The 17,530-nt window shown below is 46.2% G+C and overlaps 1 protein-coding gene across 4 annotated transcripts in view; it reads left to right on the top strand.

The window, feature by feature from the left end:
• Nucleotides 1-17,530, top strand: part of TNK2 (tyrosine kinase non receptor 2) — a 214,517-nt gene that overhangs the window by 28,788 nt on the left and 168,199 nt on the right. Inside the window, exon 1 of one of the 4 annotated variants that reach the window (XM_060767281.2) lies at nucleotides 7,919-8,537. The exons of 2 other annotated variants lie outside the window; for them this stretch is intronic. In XM_060767281.2, the coding sequence (XP_060623264.1) occupies nucleotides 8,391-8,537 (147 nt within the window). In that variant the 5' untranslated portion in view covers nucleotides 7,919-8,390. Of the gene's footprint in view, nucleotides 1-7,918; nucleotides 8,538-17,530 lie in introns of those variants that run through there. One more of the 4 variants, XM_060767282.2, reaches the window with a different exon arrangement.

Genomic DNA, 17,530 nt, shown 5'->3' with positions numbered 1-17,530 from the left:
CAGGGCTCAGGTTGCATTGCAGCAGGTGGTTAGTGGTTTGCTCTTCTCCACACTCACATGTCGAGGATTCCACTTTGTAGCCCCATTTCTGAAGGTTGGCTCTGCATCTCGTGGTGCCAGAGCGCAGTCTGTTCAGCGCCTTCCAAGTCACCCAGTCTTCTGTGTGCCCAGGAGGGAGTCACTCATCTGGATTGAGCCTGCCACTTTTGGACTCTCGCTTGCTGAGGTGTTCCAGTGAGTGTCTCTGTAGATCTTAGAAAACTATTTCTTGATTTAAGTCGTTGACGTGCTGGCTGATACTCAGTCAAGGGATGAGCTGGAGATGTCTCTGCCTTGGTCCTTTCACTATTGGCTGCTACTTCCTGGCGGATGTCAGGTGGTGCAATACCGGCTAAGCAGTGTAATTTCTCCAGTGGTGTGGGGCGCAGACACCCTGTGATAATGCGGCATGTCTCATTAAGAGACACATCCACTGTTTTAGTGTGGTGAGATGTGTTCCACACTGGGCATGCGTACTCAGCAGCAGAGTAAGATAGCGCAAGGGCAGATGTCTTCACTGTGTCTGGTTGTGATCCCCAGGTTGTTCCAGTCAGCTTTCGTTTGATATTGTTTCTAGCGCCCACTTTTTGCTTGATGTTCAGGCAGTGCTTCTTGTAGGTCAGAGCAGATGATGCCTCCAAGCAACATCAGCCAAGCTACCCCATGCAGATATGCAGCTGCAAGGCAACTCAATGCTATTCAAGCTTGCTGATTGCAACATCCACACTTGCTTTAACAGACAAGGCTTCTTTCTCCCACCCTGGACATTATTCCACAGATATAAACTCCACTTGACTCACTGCCAATAGAACTTCTGAAGATGCCGTTAGCCACAGATACAGGTGAATTGTCTGTGGTTGCACAGAGTCGCAGTAAACATGGGACCACATTTCCCTCATTTATGGTGTTTGCATTGCAGATAGATGGAATCTGCTGTGGTTTTCAGTCCCAATTTTGCAGGATCTCACCAAGGTGCTGAACCTGATTCAACTCATTGCTGTGCTCCTTTAAAGTTTGGAAGGAAACCCAAATCGGATTCATGGCTCCCACGGCAAGGAAAATACTGGCTGACAACATAATGTGAAACCCTGCTTTCGCCACCCATTGCAATGCAATCAAACGAAATTCCCACTTCCCACACAAGCAGCTGCGCTCAGAGGACAACGGGATCCCTTCCCTTCCAGTTCACAAAACATGCCATGTCTGAGCAAAGCGCTCCGCTGATGGGCACATTGAAGGCATATATCCAGTGTATAGACATCCATTGTGTTAGAACCACATTCTAAAACAATTCTATCTTTGGTGGAGTTCAGAATGCTCTTTGATTGTAGGTGAACTATAAATCCCAGCAACTACAACTCCCAAATGACAAGCTCTGTTTTCCCCAAACTCCACCAGTTTTCACATCTGGGCATGTTGAGTATTCGTACCAAGTTTGGTCCAGATCCATCATTGTTTGAGTCCACAGTGCTCTCTGGATGTAGGTGAACTACAACTCCAAAACTCAAGGTCAATGCCCACCAAAACTCAAGGTCAATGCCCACCAAACCACCAAACTGTTGGTCATGGGAGTTCTGTGTGCCAAGCTTGGTTCAATTCCATCATTGGTGGAGTTTAGAATGCTCTTTGATTGTAGGTGAACTATAAATCCCAGCAAATACCACTCCCAATTGTCAAGGTCTATTTCCCCCAAATTCCACCAGTGTTCACACAGTTCTCCCATGACCAACAGAAAATACTGGAAGGGTTTGGTGGGCAGTGTCCTTTGGTTTTGGAGTTGTAGTTCACCTACATCCAGAGATCACTGTGGACTCAAACAATGATGGCTCTGGACCAAACTCTACACGAATACTTAATAGGCCCAAATGTGAACACTGGTGGAGTTTGGGGAAAATAGAATCTTGACATTTGGCATTTGTAGTTTCTGGGATTTATAGTTCACCTACAATCAAAGAGCATTCTGAACTCCACCCACGATGGAATTGAACCAAACTTGGCACACAGTTCTCCCATGACCAACAGAAAATACTGGAAGGGTTTGGTGGGCAGTGTCGTTTGGTTTTGGAGTCGTAGTTCACCTATATCCAAAGACCACTGTGGACTCAAACAAAGATGTCTCTTGACCAAACTCTACAAGAATACTCAATATGCCCAAATGTAAACACTGGTGGAGTTTGGGGAAAATAGAATCTTGACATTTGGGAGTTGTAGTTGCTGGGATTTATAGTTCACTTACAATCACAGAGCATTCTGAACCCCACCAATGATGGAAGTGAATCAAACTTGGCACACAGTTCTCCCATGACCAACAGAAAATACTGGAAGGGTTTGGTGGGCAGTGTCCTTTGGTTTTGGAGTTGTAGTTCACCTACATCCAAAGATCACTGTGGACTCAAACAATGATGTCTCTGTACCAAACTCTACACAAATACTCAATATGCCCAAATGTGAACACTGGTGGAAGTTTGGGGAAAATATAATCTTGACATTTGGGAGTTGTTGTTGCTGGGATTTATAGTTCACCTACAATCACAGAGCATTCTGAACCCCACGAATGATAGAATTGGGCCAAACCTAACAGAGCCCCCATGTGGGCCACAGCAATGTGTGGCAGGGGATGGCTAGTATCATATATTTACATTACGATTCATAACAGTAGCAAAATGATAGTTATGAAGTAGCAACGAAAATAATGTTATGGTTGGGGGGGTCACCACAACATGAGGAACTGTATTAAGGGGTCGCAGCATTGGAAAGGTTGAGGAACACTGTTCTAAAATGTTCCCTGCGTGCATTAAGGATCAAGGGGACATCGGATCATATAATCCTAGCATTGGAAGGGACCCCCAAAGGTCATCTAGTCCAACCCCATCTCTCCAGGAAAACACAACCCAAGCCCTGCTAACGGATGGCCATCCAGCCTCTTCTTCAAGGAGGCTCAGACAGCAGATTATTCCACTGCTGAACAGGTCTCATACTTTCAGGGAGAATTTCCCAACGTGTGATGCGTGTCCCTCCAGGGCTTGGGAGACCGAAGCTGGAGTCTCGCCTGCTTCTCTTCCGTCACTTCCGCCCTTTGCAGCCTTGGCATGCGTCCTAGATTCCTGTCGTACTCATGCAATCATCAGCATGCGTAGGCAGGGCTTGCTTTCACGTGTTTCGTGCCACAGGGCTTTCCCACCTCGCTCAGGGTGCATCTACACTGCAGAAGTAATGCACTTTGACACCCCTTTCGCCACTCTGGGATCTGGGAGTTGTAGTTTTACAAGGTATTTCGTCTCTGGGGAGTCAACAGCATTGAAATCTGGGTATGTTCAGTCTGGAGAAGAGAAGAAGGTCAATTAGGGACACAATGCCATGCATTGCTATGGCCCACATGGGGGTCGTGTGTTAGGTTTGGCCCAATTCTATCATTGGTGGAGTTCAGAATGCTCTGTAATTGTAGGTGAACTATAAATCCCAGCAACTACAACTCCCAAATGTCAAGATTCTATTTCCTGGAGGGGTCATGAGGGCGTATCAGAGGGGTCGCCAAAGACCATCAGAAGACACAGTATTTTCTGTTGGTCATGGAGGTTCTGTGTGGGAAGTTTGGCCCAATTCTATCATTGGTGGGGTTAAGAGTGCTCTTTGGTTGTAGGTGAACTATAAATCCCAGAAATTGCAACTCCCAAATTACATGGTCTGTTTTCCCCAAACTCCACCAGTGTTCACATCTGGGCATGTTGAATATTCGTGCCAAGTTTGGTCCAGATCCATCGTTGTTTCAGTCCACAGTACTCTCTAGATGTAGGTGAACTACAACTCTTAAATTCAAGGTCAATGCCCACCAAAGCCTTCCAGTATTTTCTGTTTGTCATGGGAGTTCTGCGTGCCAAATTTGGTTCAATTCCATCTTTGGTGAAGTTCAGAATGCTCTTTGAGTGTAGGTGAACTATAAATCCCAGCAACTACAACTCCCAAATGTCAAGGTCTGTTTTCCCCAAACTCCATCTGTATTCATATTTGGGCATATTGGGCATTCGTACCATGTTTAGTCCAGATCCATCGTTGTTTGAGTCCACAGTACTCTCTAGATGTAGGTGAACTACAACTCTCAAATTCAAGGTCAGTGCCCACCAAACCCTAATACTGTTTTTTGGTCTTGGGAGTCCTGTGTGCCAAGTTTGGTTCAATTCCATCGTTAGTGGAGTTCAGAATGCTCTTTGATTGTAGGTGGACTGTAAATCCAAGCAACTACAACTCCCAAATGGCAAAATCAATTTTTAAGAGATGGCCATTCATTGGGTTGTTAGGTATATTGTGTCCAAATTTGGTGTCAATTCGTCCAGTGGTTTTTGAGTTCTGTTAATCCCACAAACGAACATAATATTTTATATATTTATTTATTTATCGTGTCAGGAGCAAACCAAACAGTTGTATTGTATTTTTTAACAAACAAATAAACAAAACACAAAGTTTGCAAGCTTGGTGGTTGATTAAATGTCCTTTGACCAGTCTCTGTCCCCTTGGAGTGCCTCTGGTGTTGCCACAAGAAGGTCCTCCATGGTGCATGTGGCAGGGCTCAGGGTGCATTGCAGCAGGTGGTCAGTGGTTTGCTCTTCTCCACACTCGCATGTTGTGGATTCCACTTTGTAGCCCCATTTCTGAAGGTTGGCTCTGCATCTCATGGTACCAGAGCGCAGTCTGTTCGGCACCTTCCAAGTCGCCCAGTCTTCTGTGTGCCCAGGAGGAAGTCTCTCATTTGGTATCAGCCATTGATTGAGGTTCTGGGTTTGAGCCTGCCACTTTTGGACTCTCGCTTGCTAAGGTGTTCCAGCAAGTGTCTCTGTAGATCTTAGAAAACTATTTCTTGATTTAAGTCGTTGACGTGCTGGCTGATACCCAAACAGGGGATGAGTTGGAGATGTCACTACCTTGGTCCTTTCACTATTGCCTGCTACTTCCCGGCGGATGTCAGGTGGGGCAGTACCGGCTAAGCAGTGTAATTTCTCCAGTGGTGTAGGGCGCAGACACCCCGTAATAATGCGGCATGTCTCATTAAGAGCCACATCCACTGTTTTAGCATGATGTTCCACACTGGGCATGCATACTCAGCAGCAGAGTAGCATAGTGCAAGGGCAGATGCCTTCACTGTGTCTGGTTGTGATACCCAGGTTGTGCCACTCAGCTTTCGTATATTGTTTCTAGTGCCCACTTTTTGCTTGATATTCAGGCAAATACAAATACAAATATATATGTGTGGGTATGTGTGTGTGTGTGTGTGTGTGTATGTATATATATATATATATATATATATATATCAGAAAGGCAGATACACACACACACATACACACAGAGAGAGAGAGAGAGAGAGAGACATATATTCGTATTTGGGTGATGGCTGGCTGTGGATGCCCAGAAGGAGCAAACGGAAAGGCCAAGGACAAAAGGAGACCGGCATCTCTTGTTTTTTATTCCCCGCCAGGCATCCTCATTACTCCCTGTTGCTTCGGCTTCATCTCAAGTGCTTTTTCCTCCCATTAGTGGCTGGGAACATTTTCAGATGACTTGCCGTTCTCTTGGATCGCTGGCTCTTTTTCTTCCTCCTCTTGAAACCACACGAACTCTGGACTGTTTTGTTGATTTACCTAAACGAGCTCTTTCGATTTTCCTCTAACATTGGATTGTGCAAGTCTTGTTTGTGTGAGGTCGGATCCGGCCAGGGTGGCCCATGCCTTAGTCCCCTCCAGATTGGATTACTGTAATGCACTCTCCATGGGGCTGCCCTTGAAAACTGCCCAGAAATTTCAATTGGTCCAACGGGCATTAGCCAGGTTACTTGTTGTTGTTCATTAGTTCAGTCGTCTCTGACTCTTCGTGACCCCATGGACCAGTCCACGCCAGAGCTCCCTGTCAGCCGTCACTACCCCCAGCTCCTTCAAGGTCAGTCCAGTCACTTCAAGGATGCCATCCATCCATCTTGCCCTTGGTCGGCCCCTCTTCCTTTTGCCTTCCACTTTCCCCAGCATAATTGTCTTCTCTAGGCTTTGCTGTCTCCTCATGATGTGGCCAAAGGACTTCCACTTTGTCTTTAGTCTCCTTCCCTCCAATGAGCAGTCGGGCTTTATTTCCTGGAGGATGGACTGGTTGGATCTTCTCGCAGTCCAAGGCACTCTCAGGACTTTCCTCCAACACCACAGCTCAAAAGCATCTCTCTTCCTTCAATCAGCCTTCCCTAAGAGCCAGGTTACTAACCAGTGCTTATTGCAGGGAGCGGTCAACCCTCCTGTTTAAGGAGCTCCACTGCCTGCCGTTCATTTTCCGGTCCCAATTCAAGGTGCAGGTTCTTACCTACAAAACCCTGAATGTTTTGGGACCCGCCTACCTGCGTGACCGCATTTCTGTGTACAAACCCAACGATCTCTTTGATCATCTGGAGAGGCCTTGCTCGCGCTCCCACCTCCTTCGCAGGCACGATTGGTGGGGACGAAGGAGAGGGACTTCTTCGTGGTGGCCCCCGACTCTGGAATTCACTTCCCAGGGACATTAGACATGCTCCAACGTTGGCAGTCTTTAGGACAGTGGGAGTTGAAGTCCAAAACACCTGGAGGGCCAAAGTTTGCCCATGCTTGATATAGCTCATAGGCTGTTAGGAATGGTGGGAGTTGAAGTCCAAAACACTTGGAGGGCCAAAGTTTGCCTATACTTGATATAGCTCGTAGGCTGTTAGGAATGGTGGGAGTTGAAGTCCAAAACACCTGGAGGGCCAAAGTTTGCCCATACTTGATATAGCTTGTAGGCTGTTAGGAATGGTGGGAGTTGAAGTCCAAAACACCTGGAGGGCCAAAGTTTGCCCATACTTGATATAGCTCGTAGGCTGTTAGGAATGGTCGGAGTTGAAGTCCAAAACACCTGGAGGGCCAAAGTTTGCCCATGCTTGATATAGCTTGTAGGCTGTTAGGAATGGTGGGATTTGAAGTCCAAAACACCTGGAGGGTCGAAATTTGCCTATACTTGATACAGCTCATAGGCTGTTAGGAATGGTGAGAGTTGAAGTCCAAAACACCTGGAGGCCCAAAGTTTGCCCATACTTGATATAGCTCATAGGCTGTTAGGAATGGTGGGAGTTGAAGTCCAAAACACTTGGAGGGCCAAACTTTGCCTATACTTGATATAGCTCGTAAGCTGTTAGGAATGGTGAGAGTTGAAGTCCAAAACACCTGGAGGGCCAAAGTTTGCCCGTGCTTGATATAGCTCGTAGGTTGTTAGGAATGGTGGGAGTTGAAGTCCAAAACACCTGGAGGGCCAAAGTTTGCCCATACTTGATATAGCTCGTAGGCTGTTAGGAATGGTGGGAGTTGAAGTCCAAAACACCTGGAGGGCCAAAGTTTGCCCATACTTGATATAGCTCGTAAGCTGTTAGGAATGGTGGGAGTTGAAGTCCAAAACACCTGGAGGGTCGAAGTTTGCCCATGCCTGAGCAATATGTTCTGTTGTCTTCTGTAGTGACCTCACTACCTCTGAGGATGCTTGCCACAGATGCAGGTGAAACGTCAGGAAAATGCCTCTAGAACATGGCCCTATAGCCTGAAAAAACCCACAAGAACCTAGTGATTCCAGCCATGAAAGCCTTCAACAATACATTGTTCTGTTGTCCTTTTTTGGATGACCTTTTTCCCTAGGGAGTTAAGGACCTGGATATTTTGCAAAATGCAGAGCTTGCTTTGGATGGGTACCATCTCTCCCTTCTTCCTGCTTGCTTTGAATTGCTGCTTTTCTGACTCCTGCCTTTTGTGCCGCTGGGGGGTAGCATTGTGTTTAGTCTCACCTCTGCATCCGTGCGCCTCCCCTCTTCTTTCCATCCCGCCCTCCCTCCGCCACATCGGACGTGCGCTCATTCTCTCAGCATCCCTTTGCGGCGGGAGGCCGCTCTTCTCCTCGCCATGGCGACAGGATGCAGGAGAAGGCAGCCAGCCTTGAGAATGCTTAGCTGAGTAAGCATCCTCTTACCTCTCTCCTGGCCAAGCATTGCCGTGCTCTTTGCCATATCGGATGTGTTGCCAGCATCTCTCCGGTGAGATGCGGGAGGAGAGGATGCTGAGGATGCTTGGGAAGGTCTGAGAAGGAGTAGCTCACCTTGCAGCGACGTGGAGAGAGATAGAGAGACAAGGAAGTGGTTGCAATCGATTGGGAAAGGCTGACTCTTTTACTGGAAGGAGGGAAAGATGGCCCCCCTTTGCACCACTCCCAGGTGAAACCGGAGTGGTCTGGAATGCATTTGGCTCCTCCTGATACTGCGGCAGCTTGGCAACCTCTGCCTGCGAATTGGGGTCCGTTTGCCTTCCGGATTCCCCATCCCTTTGGGCAGCATGGGGGAGAAGTCGGATTATCAGCGGCTGGCCAGCGGAGAGGAGGAAGAGGACGACAACGAGGAGGAGAAGGTGGTGCCAAATGGATTCAGGGAGGCTCCGGTTCGGGCTCCCAGGCCGGACGTATTGGCCGTGCCAGGCCAGAGGGTCAGTATGGCTGAATGTCAATGGTTTGGGGAGTGATGGAGAGGGAGAAGGGTGCGCTTGCTTAGTTGGGGCACCTGGAAATAGGGGAAGGAGTGGTCCTATGTGGTTGCCCGGTGTCAGTGGACATCCAAAGACTATGTTGTGTCAGCCATCTCTTCTAGTAATGGAAGATTGGGGCATTTCTCTTGGGATCACCGAGTTGGAAGAGATATCCAGACCAATCCCCTTCTGCAATGGAAGAATGCACAATCTAAAATGGTTAGGACCCTGGGGGAGGTCACAAGGTGGGTTTCAAGGGGGTCACCAAATACCCATATTTCTGCTGGTCTTAGGAATCCCTTTGGCAGAGAAGACGAAAGATCTCTCCACATGTCCTTTTCTTCCTTTTTGCAAACAGAGGGCGAATCCTCCCACCAAAAATCCTCTTCCTGCTTTCTGGATGAGAGTGAACTAGCACTCCAAAACTCAAGGTCAATGCCCACCAAACCCTTCCAGTATTTTCTGTTCGTCATGGGGGTTCTGTGTGCCAAGATTGGTTCAATTCCATCGTTGGTGGGATTCAGAATGCTCTTTGATTGTAGGTGCAACTATAAATCCCAGCAAATACAACTCCCAAATGTCAAAGCCTATTTCTCCCAAGCTTGACCAGTGTTCACATTTGGGCATATTCAGTATTCGTGCCAAGCTTGCTCCAGATCCATCATTGTTTGAGTCCACAGTGCTCTCTGGATGTAGGTGAACAACAGCTCCAAAACTCAAGGTCAATGCTCACCAAACCCTTCCAGTATTTTCTGTTCATCATGGGAGATCTGTGTGCCAAAATTGGTTCAATTCTATCATTGGTGGAGTTCGGAATGCTCTTTGATTGTAGGTTCAACTATAAATCCCAGCAAATACAACTCCCAAATGTCAAAGTCTATTTCTCCCGAACTTGACCAGTGTTCACATTTGGGCATATTGAGTATTGGTCATGGGAGTTCTGTGTGCCAAGTTTGGTTCTATTCCATCGTTGGTGGAGTGCAGAATGCTCTTTGATTGTAAGTGAACTATAAATCCCAGTAACTACAAAATCAGTCACCTCCCCCCTTCCAACACCACCAGTATTCAAATTTGGGTGTATTGTGTATTTGTACCAAATTTGGTCCAGTGCCAAATTTGGTCCAGTTGTATTTTCATTCACTGGACCAAATTTGGAACAAATACTCCATATACCCAAATTTGGATACTGATGGGGTTGCGAGGGGGGGGGGGGTTGTCATTTGGGAGTTGTAGTTCCTCGGATTTATAATTCAGCTACAATCAAAGAGCATTCTGAACTCCACCAATGATGGAATTGAACCAAACTTGGCACACAGAACTCCCATGACCAACAGAAAATACTGGAAGGTTTTTTTGGGCATTGACCTTGAGTTTTGGAGTTGTAGTTCACCTACATCCAGAGATCACTGTGGACTCAAACAATGATGGATCTGGACCAAACTTGGCATGAATACTCAATGTGCCCAAATGTTGTGAACACAGGTGAAGCTTGGGGGAAATAGAGCTTGACATTTGGGAGTTGTATTTGCTGGGATTTAAAGTTGCATCTACTATCAAAGCGGATTCTGAATCCCACCAATGATAGAATTGAACCAAACTTGGCACACAGAACTCGCGTGACCAACAGAAAATACTGGGAGGGTTTGGTGGGCATTGACCTTGAGTTTTGGAGTTGTAGTTCACCTACATCCAGAGAGCACTGTGGACTCAAAGAATGATGGATCTGGACCAAACTTGGCACGAATACTCAATAGGCCCAAATGTGAACTCTGCTGAAGTTTGTGTAAAATAGACCTTGTCACTTGGGAGTTGTAGTTGCTGGGATTTATAGTTCACCTACAATCAAAGAGCATTCTGAACGTTAGAATTGGGCCAAACTTCCTACACAGAACTCCCTTGACCAACAGAAAGTACTGTGTTTTCTTGTGGTCTTTGGCAAACCTACTGACACCCCATTCATGACCACCCCCCAAGGTTCCCGACCCGCAGGTTGAGAAGCTCTACCTTAGGGACATTACTTCCCCAATTTGGGCGTAAATTTCAGCTTTCACCCACTGCTTTCAGACTGTGCCAAGCATTTCATTTGAACTCATATGATGTACAATGTATTGTCGAAGGCTTTCATGGCTGGAATCACTGGGTTGTTTCGGGCTGTATGGCCATGGTCTAGAGGCATTCTCTCCTGACATTTCGCCTGCATCTATGGCAAGCATCCTCAGAGGGAGTGAGGTCTGTTGGAACTAGGAAAAAGGGTTTATATATCTGTGGAATGACCAGGGTGGGACAAAGAACTCTTGTCTGCTGGAGCTAGGTGTGAATGTTTCAACTGACCACCTTGATTGGGTTGTTGTAGGTTTTTTCAGGCTATATGGCCATGTTCTAGAGGCATTCTCTCCTGATGTTTCGCCTGCATCTATGGCAAGCATCCTCAGAGGTAGTGAGGTCTGTTGGAACTAGGAAAGTGGGTTTATATATCTGTGGAATGACCAGGGTGGGACAAAGAACTCTTGTCTGCTGGAGCTAGGTGTGAATGTTTCAACTGACCACCTTGATTAGCATACAATGGGCTGACTGTGCCTGGAGCAAACTTTTGTTGAGAGATAATATGTAATATGATGTAGTTTGCATGCAGGCTCTTGTGCCCAAGTTAGCATTTTTGGGGACTTCAGGGGTTGTGCTTTGGGGTCTCAAGGGTTGCATTTGATCAGTCTTTAGAGAGGCTATTTGCTCGTTATCATTCTTGGGATGGAGGGAGTGAGAGTTTGCTTACAACCTGCTGATTTGAACCCGGAGCATCCCGAACGATCCAGAGCCTGCACCACTTTGCTGATGCCAACCGCGAATGGCTTGCTGCCTAATGTTCCTTCTGCCTTTGATTGCATTTACCCATGGATTGTTCTGGTCTCTGCATATTGGCACGATGCCTAGAGTGGGATGACGATGGAAATGGATATCATCATCATTATCATGTGAGCACTCAGTGGTACCCATCCCCTCGGGATTGCCCCGTGTGATTTCTGCCTTTGCCGTGACTAATACGCGAGGTGCAAAAGGCTTCCAGAAGGGAACCCTCTTTTTCAAAACCGAGGTGACGTTACAAAGTTGGCCTGCTGTGAATCAATCCCTTTATTCTTCCAACTCGTCATTGTTTTGTCCAAAGAGGCAGTCGCTTGCTTTCTAAAGTTCTGCTAGCTCAGCCTTTTGAAACTGAGATTGTGGTCCTGTGTGGCAAAGCAGAGCAGAGCATCAAAGTTTTGCAGGCGGAACGATGCTACGTCTCTCCTCTTGGAGACGTTGTTTGACCGCTATGGCGTTCCTCCTCACTACGGGAAATGGCAGTGTCAGAAAAGTCTCCAGTCCTCACCAAATATGAACGGGATGGTGATGAGATGGGAATAATATTGACAAAGATAGAATGGCTTTTCAGATCGGATCATAGAATTACGGAGTTGGAAGAGACCGCCAGGACCATCCAATCCAAACTTATTCTTCTACATAGGAAAAATAATAAGGACCGGGTTGTGGCACAGCTGCTTGGGAGTCAGCATATTAAAATCACTACTGACCAAAAGGTCATGAGTTCGAAGCCAGCTCAGGTCAGAGTAAGCTCCCGACCATTGGTCTAGCTTGCTGTCGACCTTGGCAGCCCAAAAGACAGATCATAGACTCATAGAATCATAGAATCAAAGAGTTGGAAGAGACCTCATGGGCCATCCAGTCCAACCCCATTCTGCCAAGAAGCGGGAATATTGCATTCAAAGTACCCCTGACAGATGGCCATCCAGCCTCTGTTTAAAAGCTTCTAAAGAAGGAGCCTCCACCACACTCCGGGGCAGAGAGTTCCACTGCTGAACGGCTCTCACAGTCAGAAGTTCTTCGTCATGTTCAGATGGAATCTCCTCTCTTGTAGTTTGAAGCCATTGCTTCATAGAGTTGGAAGAGACCTGGTGGGCCATCCAGTCCATCCCCATTTTGCCAAGAAGCAGGAATATTGCATTCAAATCACCCCTGACAGATGGCCATCCAGCCTCTGTTTAAAAGCTTCCAAAGAAGGAGCCTCCACCACACTCCAGGGCAGAGAGTTCCACTGCTGAACGGCTCTCACAGTCAGGAAGTTCTTCCTCATGTTCAGATGGAATCTCCTTTCTTGTAGTTTGAAGCCATTGTTCCATTGCGTCCTAGTCTCCAGGGAAACAGAAAACAAGCTTGCTCCCTCCTCCTCCCTGTGGCTTCCTCTCACATATTTATACATGGCTATCATTTCTCCTCTCAGCCTTCTCTTCTTCAGGCTAAACATGCCCAGCTCCTTAAGCCGCTCCTCATAGGGCTTGTTCTCAATAATAATAATAATAATAATAATAATAATAATAATAATTTATTTATCATGTCAGGAGCAAACCAAACATTTTTGCATTTTTAACAAACAAACAAAACAAGAAGCAGGAAAATTGCATTCAAAGCACCCCCAACAGAAGGCCATCCAGCCTCCGTTTAAAAGCTTCCACCACACTCCAGGGCAGAGAGTTCCACTGCTGAACGGCTGTTACAGTCAGGAAGTTCTTCCTAACGTTCAGGTGGAATCTCCTTCCTTGTAGTTTGAAGCCGTTGCTCCATCGCATCCTAGTCTCCAAGAAAGCAGAAAACAAGTTCGTTCCCTCCTCCCTAGGACTTCCTCTCACATACTTATGCGCCGGGACAGTGGCGCAGCTGGCTGAGCGTCAGCTGCATTAAGATCACTTCTGACCGAAAGGTCATGAGTTCGAAGCCAGCCCGAGCCAGAGTGAGCTTCCGACCAATTGTGTAGCTTGTTGTCGACCTTTGCAACCCGAAAGACAGTTGCATCTGTCAAGTAGGAAAATTAGGTACCACCTATATGTGGTGAGGCTAATTTAACTAATTTACGAGGCCATAAAAAAGACTTCCTCTCACATACTTATGCGCCGGGACAGTGGCGCAACTGGCTGAGTGTCAGCTGCATTATGATTACTTCTGATCATGAGTTTGAAGCCAGCCCGGGCCAGAGTGAGCTTCCGACTCTGGCTTGTTGTCGACCTTTGCAACCCGAAAGACAGTTGCATCTGTCAAGTAGGAAAATTAGGTACCACCTATGTGTGGTGAGGCTAATTTAACTAATTTATGAGGCCATAAAAAAGACTTCAACAAAGCATGCGGGGGAATGCGGAAGTACTTCATCAGTGTCGCAGATGGACGATGAAAGTGACAGCTCTCTTGGTGGCCAAATATGTTAAATAGCCTCTGACTGTTTGTCTATATCTGTTGTGTGTCTTTGGCATTGAATGTTTGCCATATATGTGTACATTGTAATCCACCCTGAGTCCCCTGCGAGGTGAGAAGGGTGGAATATAAATACTGCAAATATATATATATATATATATATATATATATATATAGCCATCATGTGGGCCCCCAGTGGCGCAGTGGGTTAAAGCACTGAGCTGCTGAGCTTGTTGATTGAAAGGTTCGATTCCGGGGAGCGGCATGAGCTTCCGCTGTCAGCCCTAGCTTCTGCCAACCTAGCAGTTCGAAAACATGCAAATGTGAGTAGATCAATAGGTACCACTTCGGCGGGAAGGTAACGGCGCTCCATGCAGTCATGCCGGCCACATGACCTTGGAGGTGTCTACGGACAACGCTGGCTCTTCGGCTTAGAAATGGAGATGAGCACCACACCCCAGAGTCAGACATGACTGGACTTAATGTCAGGGGACTACCTTTATCTTTACCTATGGCCAATGTCTTGACTTAGCCTTTGCTTATGCAGGCTAAACTTGACCAGCTCTTTAAGCCGCTCCTCATAGGGCTTGTTCTCCAGACTCTTGATCATTTGAGTCGCCCTCCTCTGGACACATTCCAGATTGTTCATCTTGTGGAAAGCTCCCTTCTTCAACCACTTTATAGAGTAGGTGAAGGCAAACTTTGGCTGTCCAGCTTAAGCGGCTGAGGGGGAAAAGGAAAGGGCCTGAGGCTGTTAGGGATTGTGGGAGTTGCTGTCCAAAACTTAAAGTTTGCCCATACCTGGGTTAGTCTGATGTTCAAAGGTATGCTGCCCTTGAACATGGAGGTCACACTCATAATGATCAAAATGCCGTAATTTATTTATATAGCGCCATCAACCCAAAACAGTGGACCCTGCCAAAAATGTGCAACCTAAAATACAGTGTGCCCCCATATCCACAAAATTCTTATACTGATTGTGCAATATATTTGTTGACACACACGGAGGGAAGCAAGACTAACAAGACACAATTGCAAAACAGATAATCCAAATAAAATGCCAAGAAGCCAAAACAAAACCCCACAATAGAAAACAAAGCCAAAAGACTGGAGACTTGTCATCAAAACAAACAAAGCGTCAAACTAAAATTCCAAAAGCTGGCTCTTGCCAAAAAGCAGGGATCTGATGTGTCTAGAAAGGGATCTACACATCGATGCCCAAATGCACCAGGAAAGGAAGCATTAAGCCAATAGGTTCTTGTGGGGGTTTTTTGGGCTATAGAGCCATGTTCTAGAGGCATTTCTCCTGACGTTTCGCCTGCATCTATGGCAAGCATCCTCACTACCTCTGAGGATGCTTGCCATAGATGCAGGCGAAACGTCAGGAGAAATGCCTCTAGAACATGGCTCTATAGCCCGAAAAAACCCACAAGAACCTAGTGATTCCAGCCATGAAAGCCTTCGACAATACATCAAGCCTATGTTTCACTAGCTTCATAGGGCCGCGACCCCTCAATATAGTTCCTCATGTTGTGGTGACCCCCAACCATAATCTTATTTTCGTTGCTACTCCATAACTGTAATTTTGCTACTGTTATGAATCGTAATGTAAATGTCTGATATGCAGGATGGATTTTCATCCAAATTCGGCACAAATACCCAATATGCCCAAATTTGAATACTGGTGGGGTTGCGGGGTGGGGGGTTGATTTGGTCATTTGGGAGTTGTAGTTGCTGGGATTTATAGTTCACCTACAATCAAAGAGCATTCTGAATTCCACCAATGATGGAATTCAACTAAACTTGGCACACACAACTCCTGTGACCAACAGATGATACTGGAATGGGTTGGTTGGCGTTGATCTTGAGTTTTGGAGTTGTAGTTCACCTACATCCAGAGAGCTCTGTGGACTCAAAGAATAATAGATCTGGACCAATCTTGGCAGAAATACTCAATATGCCCAAATGTGAACACTGCTGGAGTTTTGGGAGAAATAGACATTGACATTTGGGAGTTGTAGTTGCTGGGATTTATAGTTCACTTAAGAGCATTCTCAATTCCACCAATGATGGAATTCAACTAAACTTGGCACACACAACTCCTGTGACCAACAGATGATACTAGAATGGTTTGGTGGGTGTTGATCTTGAGTTTTGGAGTTGTAGTTCACCTACATCCAGAGAGCTCTGTGGACTCAAAGAATAATAGATCTGGACCAATCTTGGCAGAAATACTCAATAGGCCCAAATGTGAACACAGCTGGAGTATGGGAAAAATAGACCTTGACATTTGGGAGTTATAGTTGCTGAGATTTATAGTTCACCTACAATCAGAGAGCATTCTGAATTCCACCAATGATGGAATTGAACCAAACTTGGCACGCAGATCTCGTATGACCAACAGAAGATACTAGAATGGGTTGGTGGGTGTTGATCTTGAGTTTTGGAGTTGTAGTTCACCTATATCCAGAGAGCACTGTGGACTCAAACAATGATGGATCTGGACCAAACTTAGCATGGATACTCAATAGGCCCAAGTGTGAACACTGGTGGAGTTTGGGGGAAATAGACCTAGACATTTCGAGTTGTAGTTACTGGGATTTATAGTTCACGTATAATCAAAGAGAATTCTGAACTCCACTAGTGATGGAATTAAACCAAACTTGGCTCACAGAACTCCCATGACCCGACAGAAAACACTAGAAGGGTTTGGTGGGCATTGACCTTGACTTTGGGAGTTGTAGTTCACCTACATCCAGAGAGCACTGTGGACTTAAGAAATGATGGATCTGGACCAAACTTGGCACAGATACTCAGTATGGCCAAATGCAAACACTGGTGAAGTTTGGGGAAAATAGACCTAGACATTTCGAGTTGTAGTTACTGGAATTTATAGTTCACGTACAATCAAAGAGAATTCTGAACTCCACTAGTGATGGAATTAAACCAAACTTGGCTCACAGAACTCCCATGACCCGACAGAAAACACTAGAAGGGTTTGGTGGGCATTGACCTTGAGTTTTGGAGTTGTAGTTCACCTACATCCAGAGAGCACTGTGGACTCAAACAGTGATGGATCAGGACCAAACTTGGCACGAATACTCAGTATGGCGAAATGTGAACACTGGTGATGTTTGGGGAAAATAGACCTTGACATTTCGGAGTTGTAGTTTCTGGGATTTATAGTTCACATACAATGAAAGAGCATTCTGAATTCCACCAGTGATGGACCTGAACCAAACTTGGCACACAGAACCCCCATGACCAACAGAAGATACTGGAAGGGTTTGGTGGGCATTGACCTTGAGTTTTGGAGTTGTAGTTCACCAAACTTGCCACACAGAACCCCCATGAGCAACATGGGGGTCCTCACAACTCCCCCCTGGGGTCCTGACCCCCAGGTTGAGAAATACCGCTTTAACCCTTAATAACCCAATAACTTACAGTGTTTGGTGGCATTTATGGATTAATTTACTCTCATGCTATGCAACACTGCAATAGCATCCTCTTTTAATTGTTTTTCATTACTTTTGGCCCAACCGTTTGTAATTGCCGTGTTAATTATGGATATAGTGTCTTGGTGTTTCAGGCCTGTTCCTGGGGTTATTTGGGGCACTGATATGGAAAATTACATAGACTGCATTAGCTCTAGTTTCTTAGACACGGTTATCATGGTTTTGTATGGGTGAGTGGTTGAAGATGGCATATGTTCTTTATCT

Source organism: Anolis sagrei, chromosome 3, assembly GCF_037176765.1.
Source record: "Anolis sagrei isolate rAnoSag1 chromosome 3, rAnoSag1.mat, whole genome shotgun sequence".
Taxonomy (NCBI): domain Eukaryota; kingdom Metazoa; phylum Chordata; class Lepidosauria; order Squamata; family Dactyloidae; genus Anolis; species Anolis sagrei.
The sequence above is the reverse complement of the archived record's forward strand: the minus strand, read 5'-3'. Positions and strand labels throughout refer to the sequence as shown.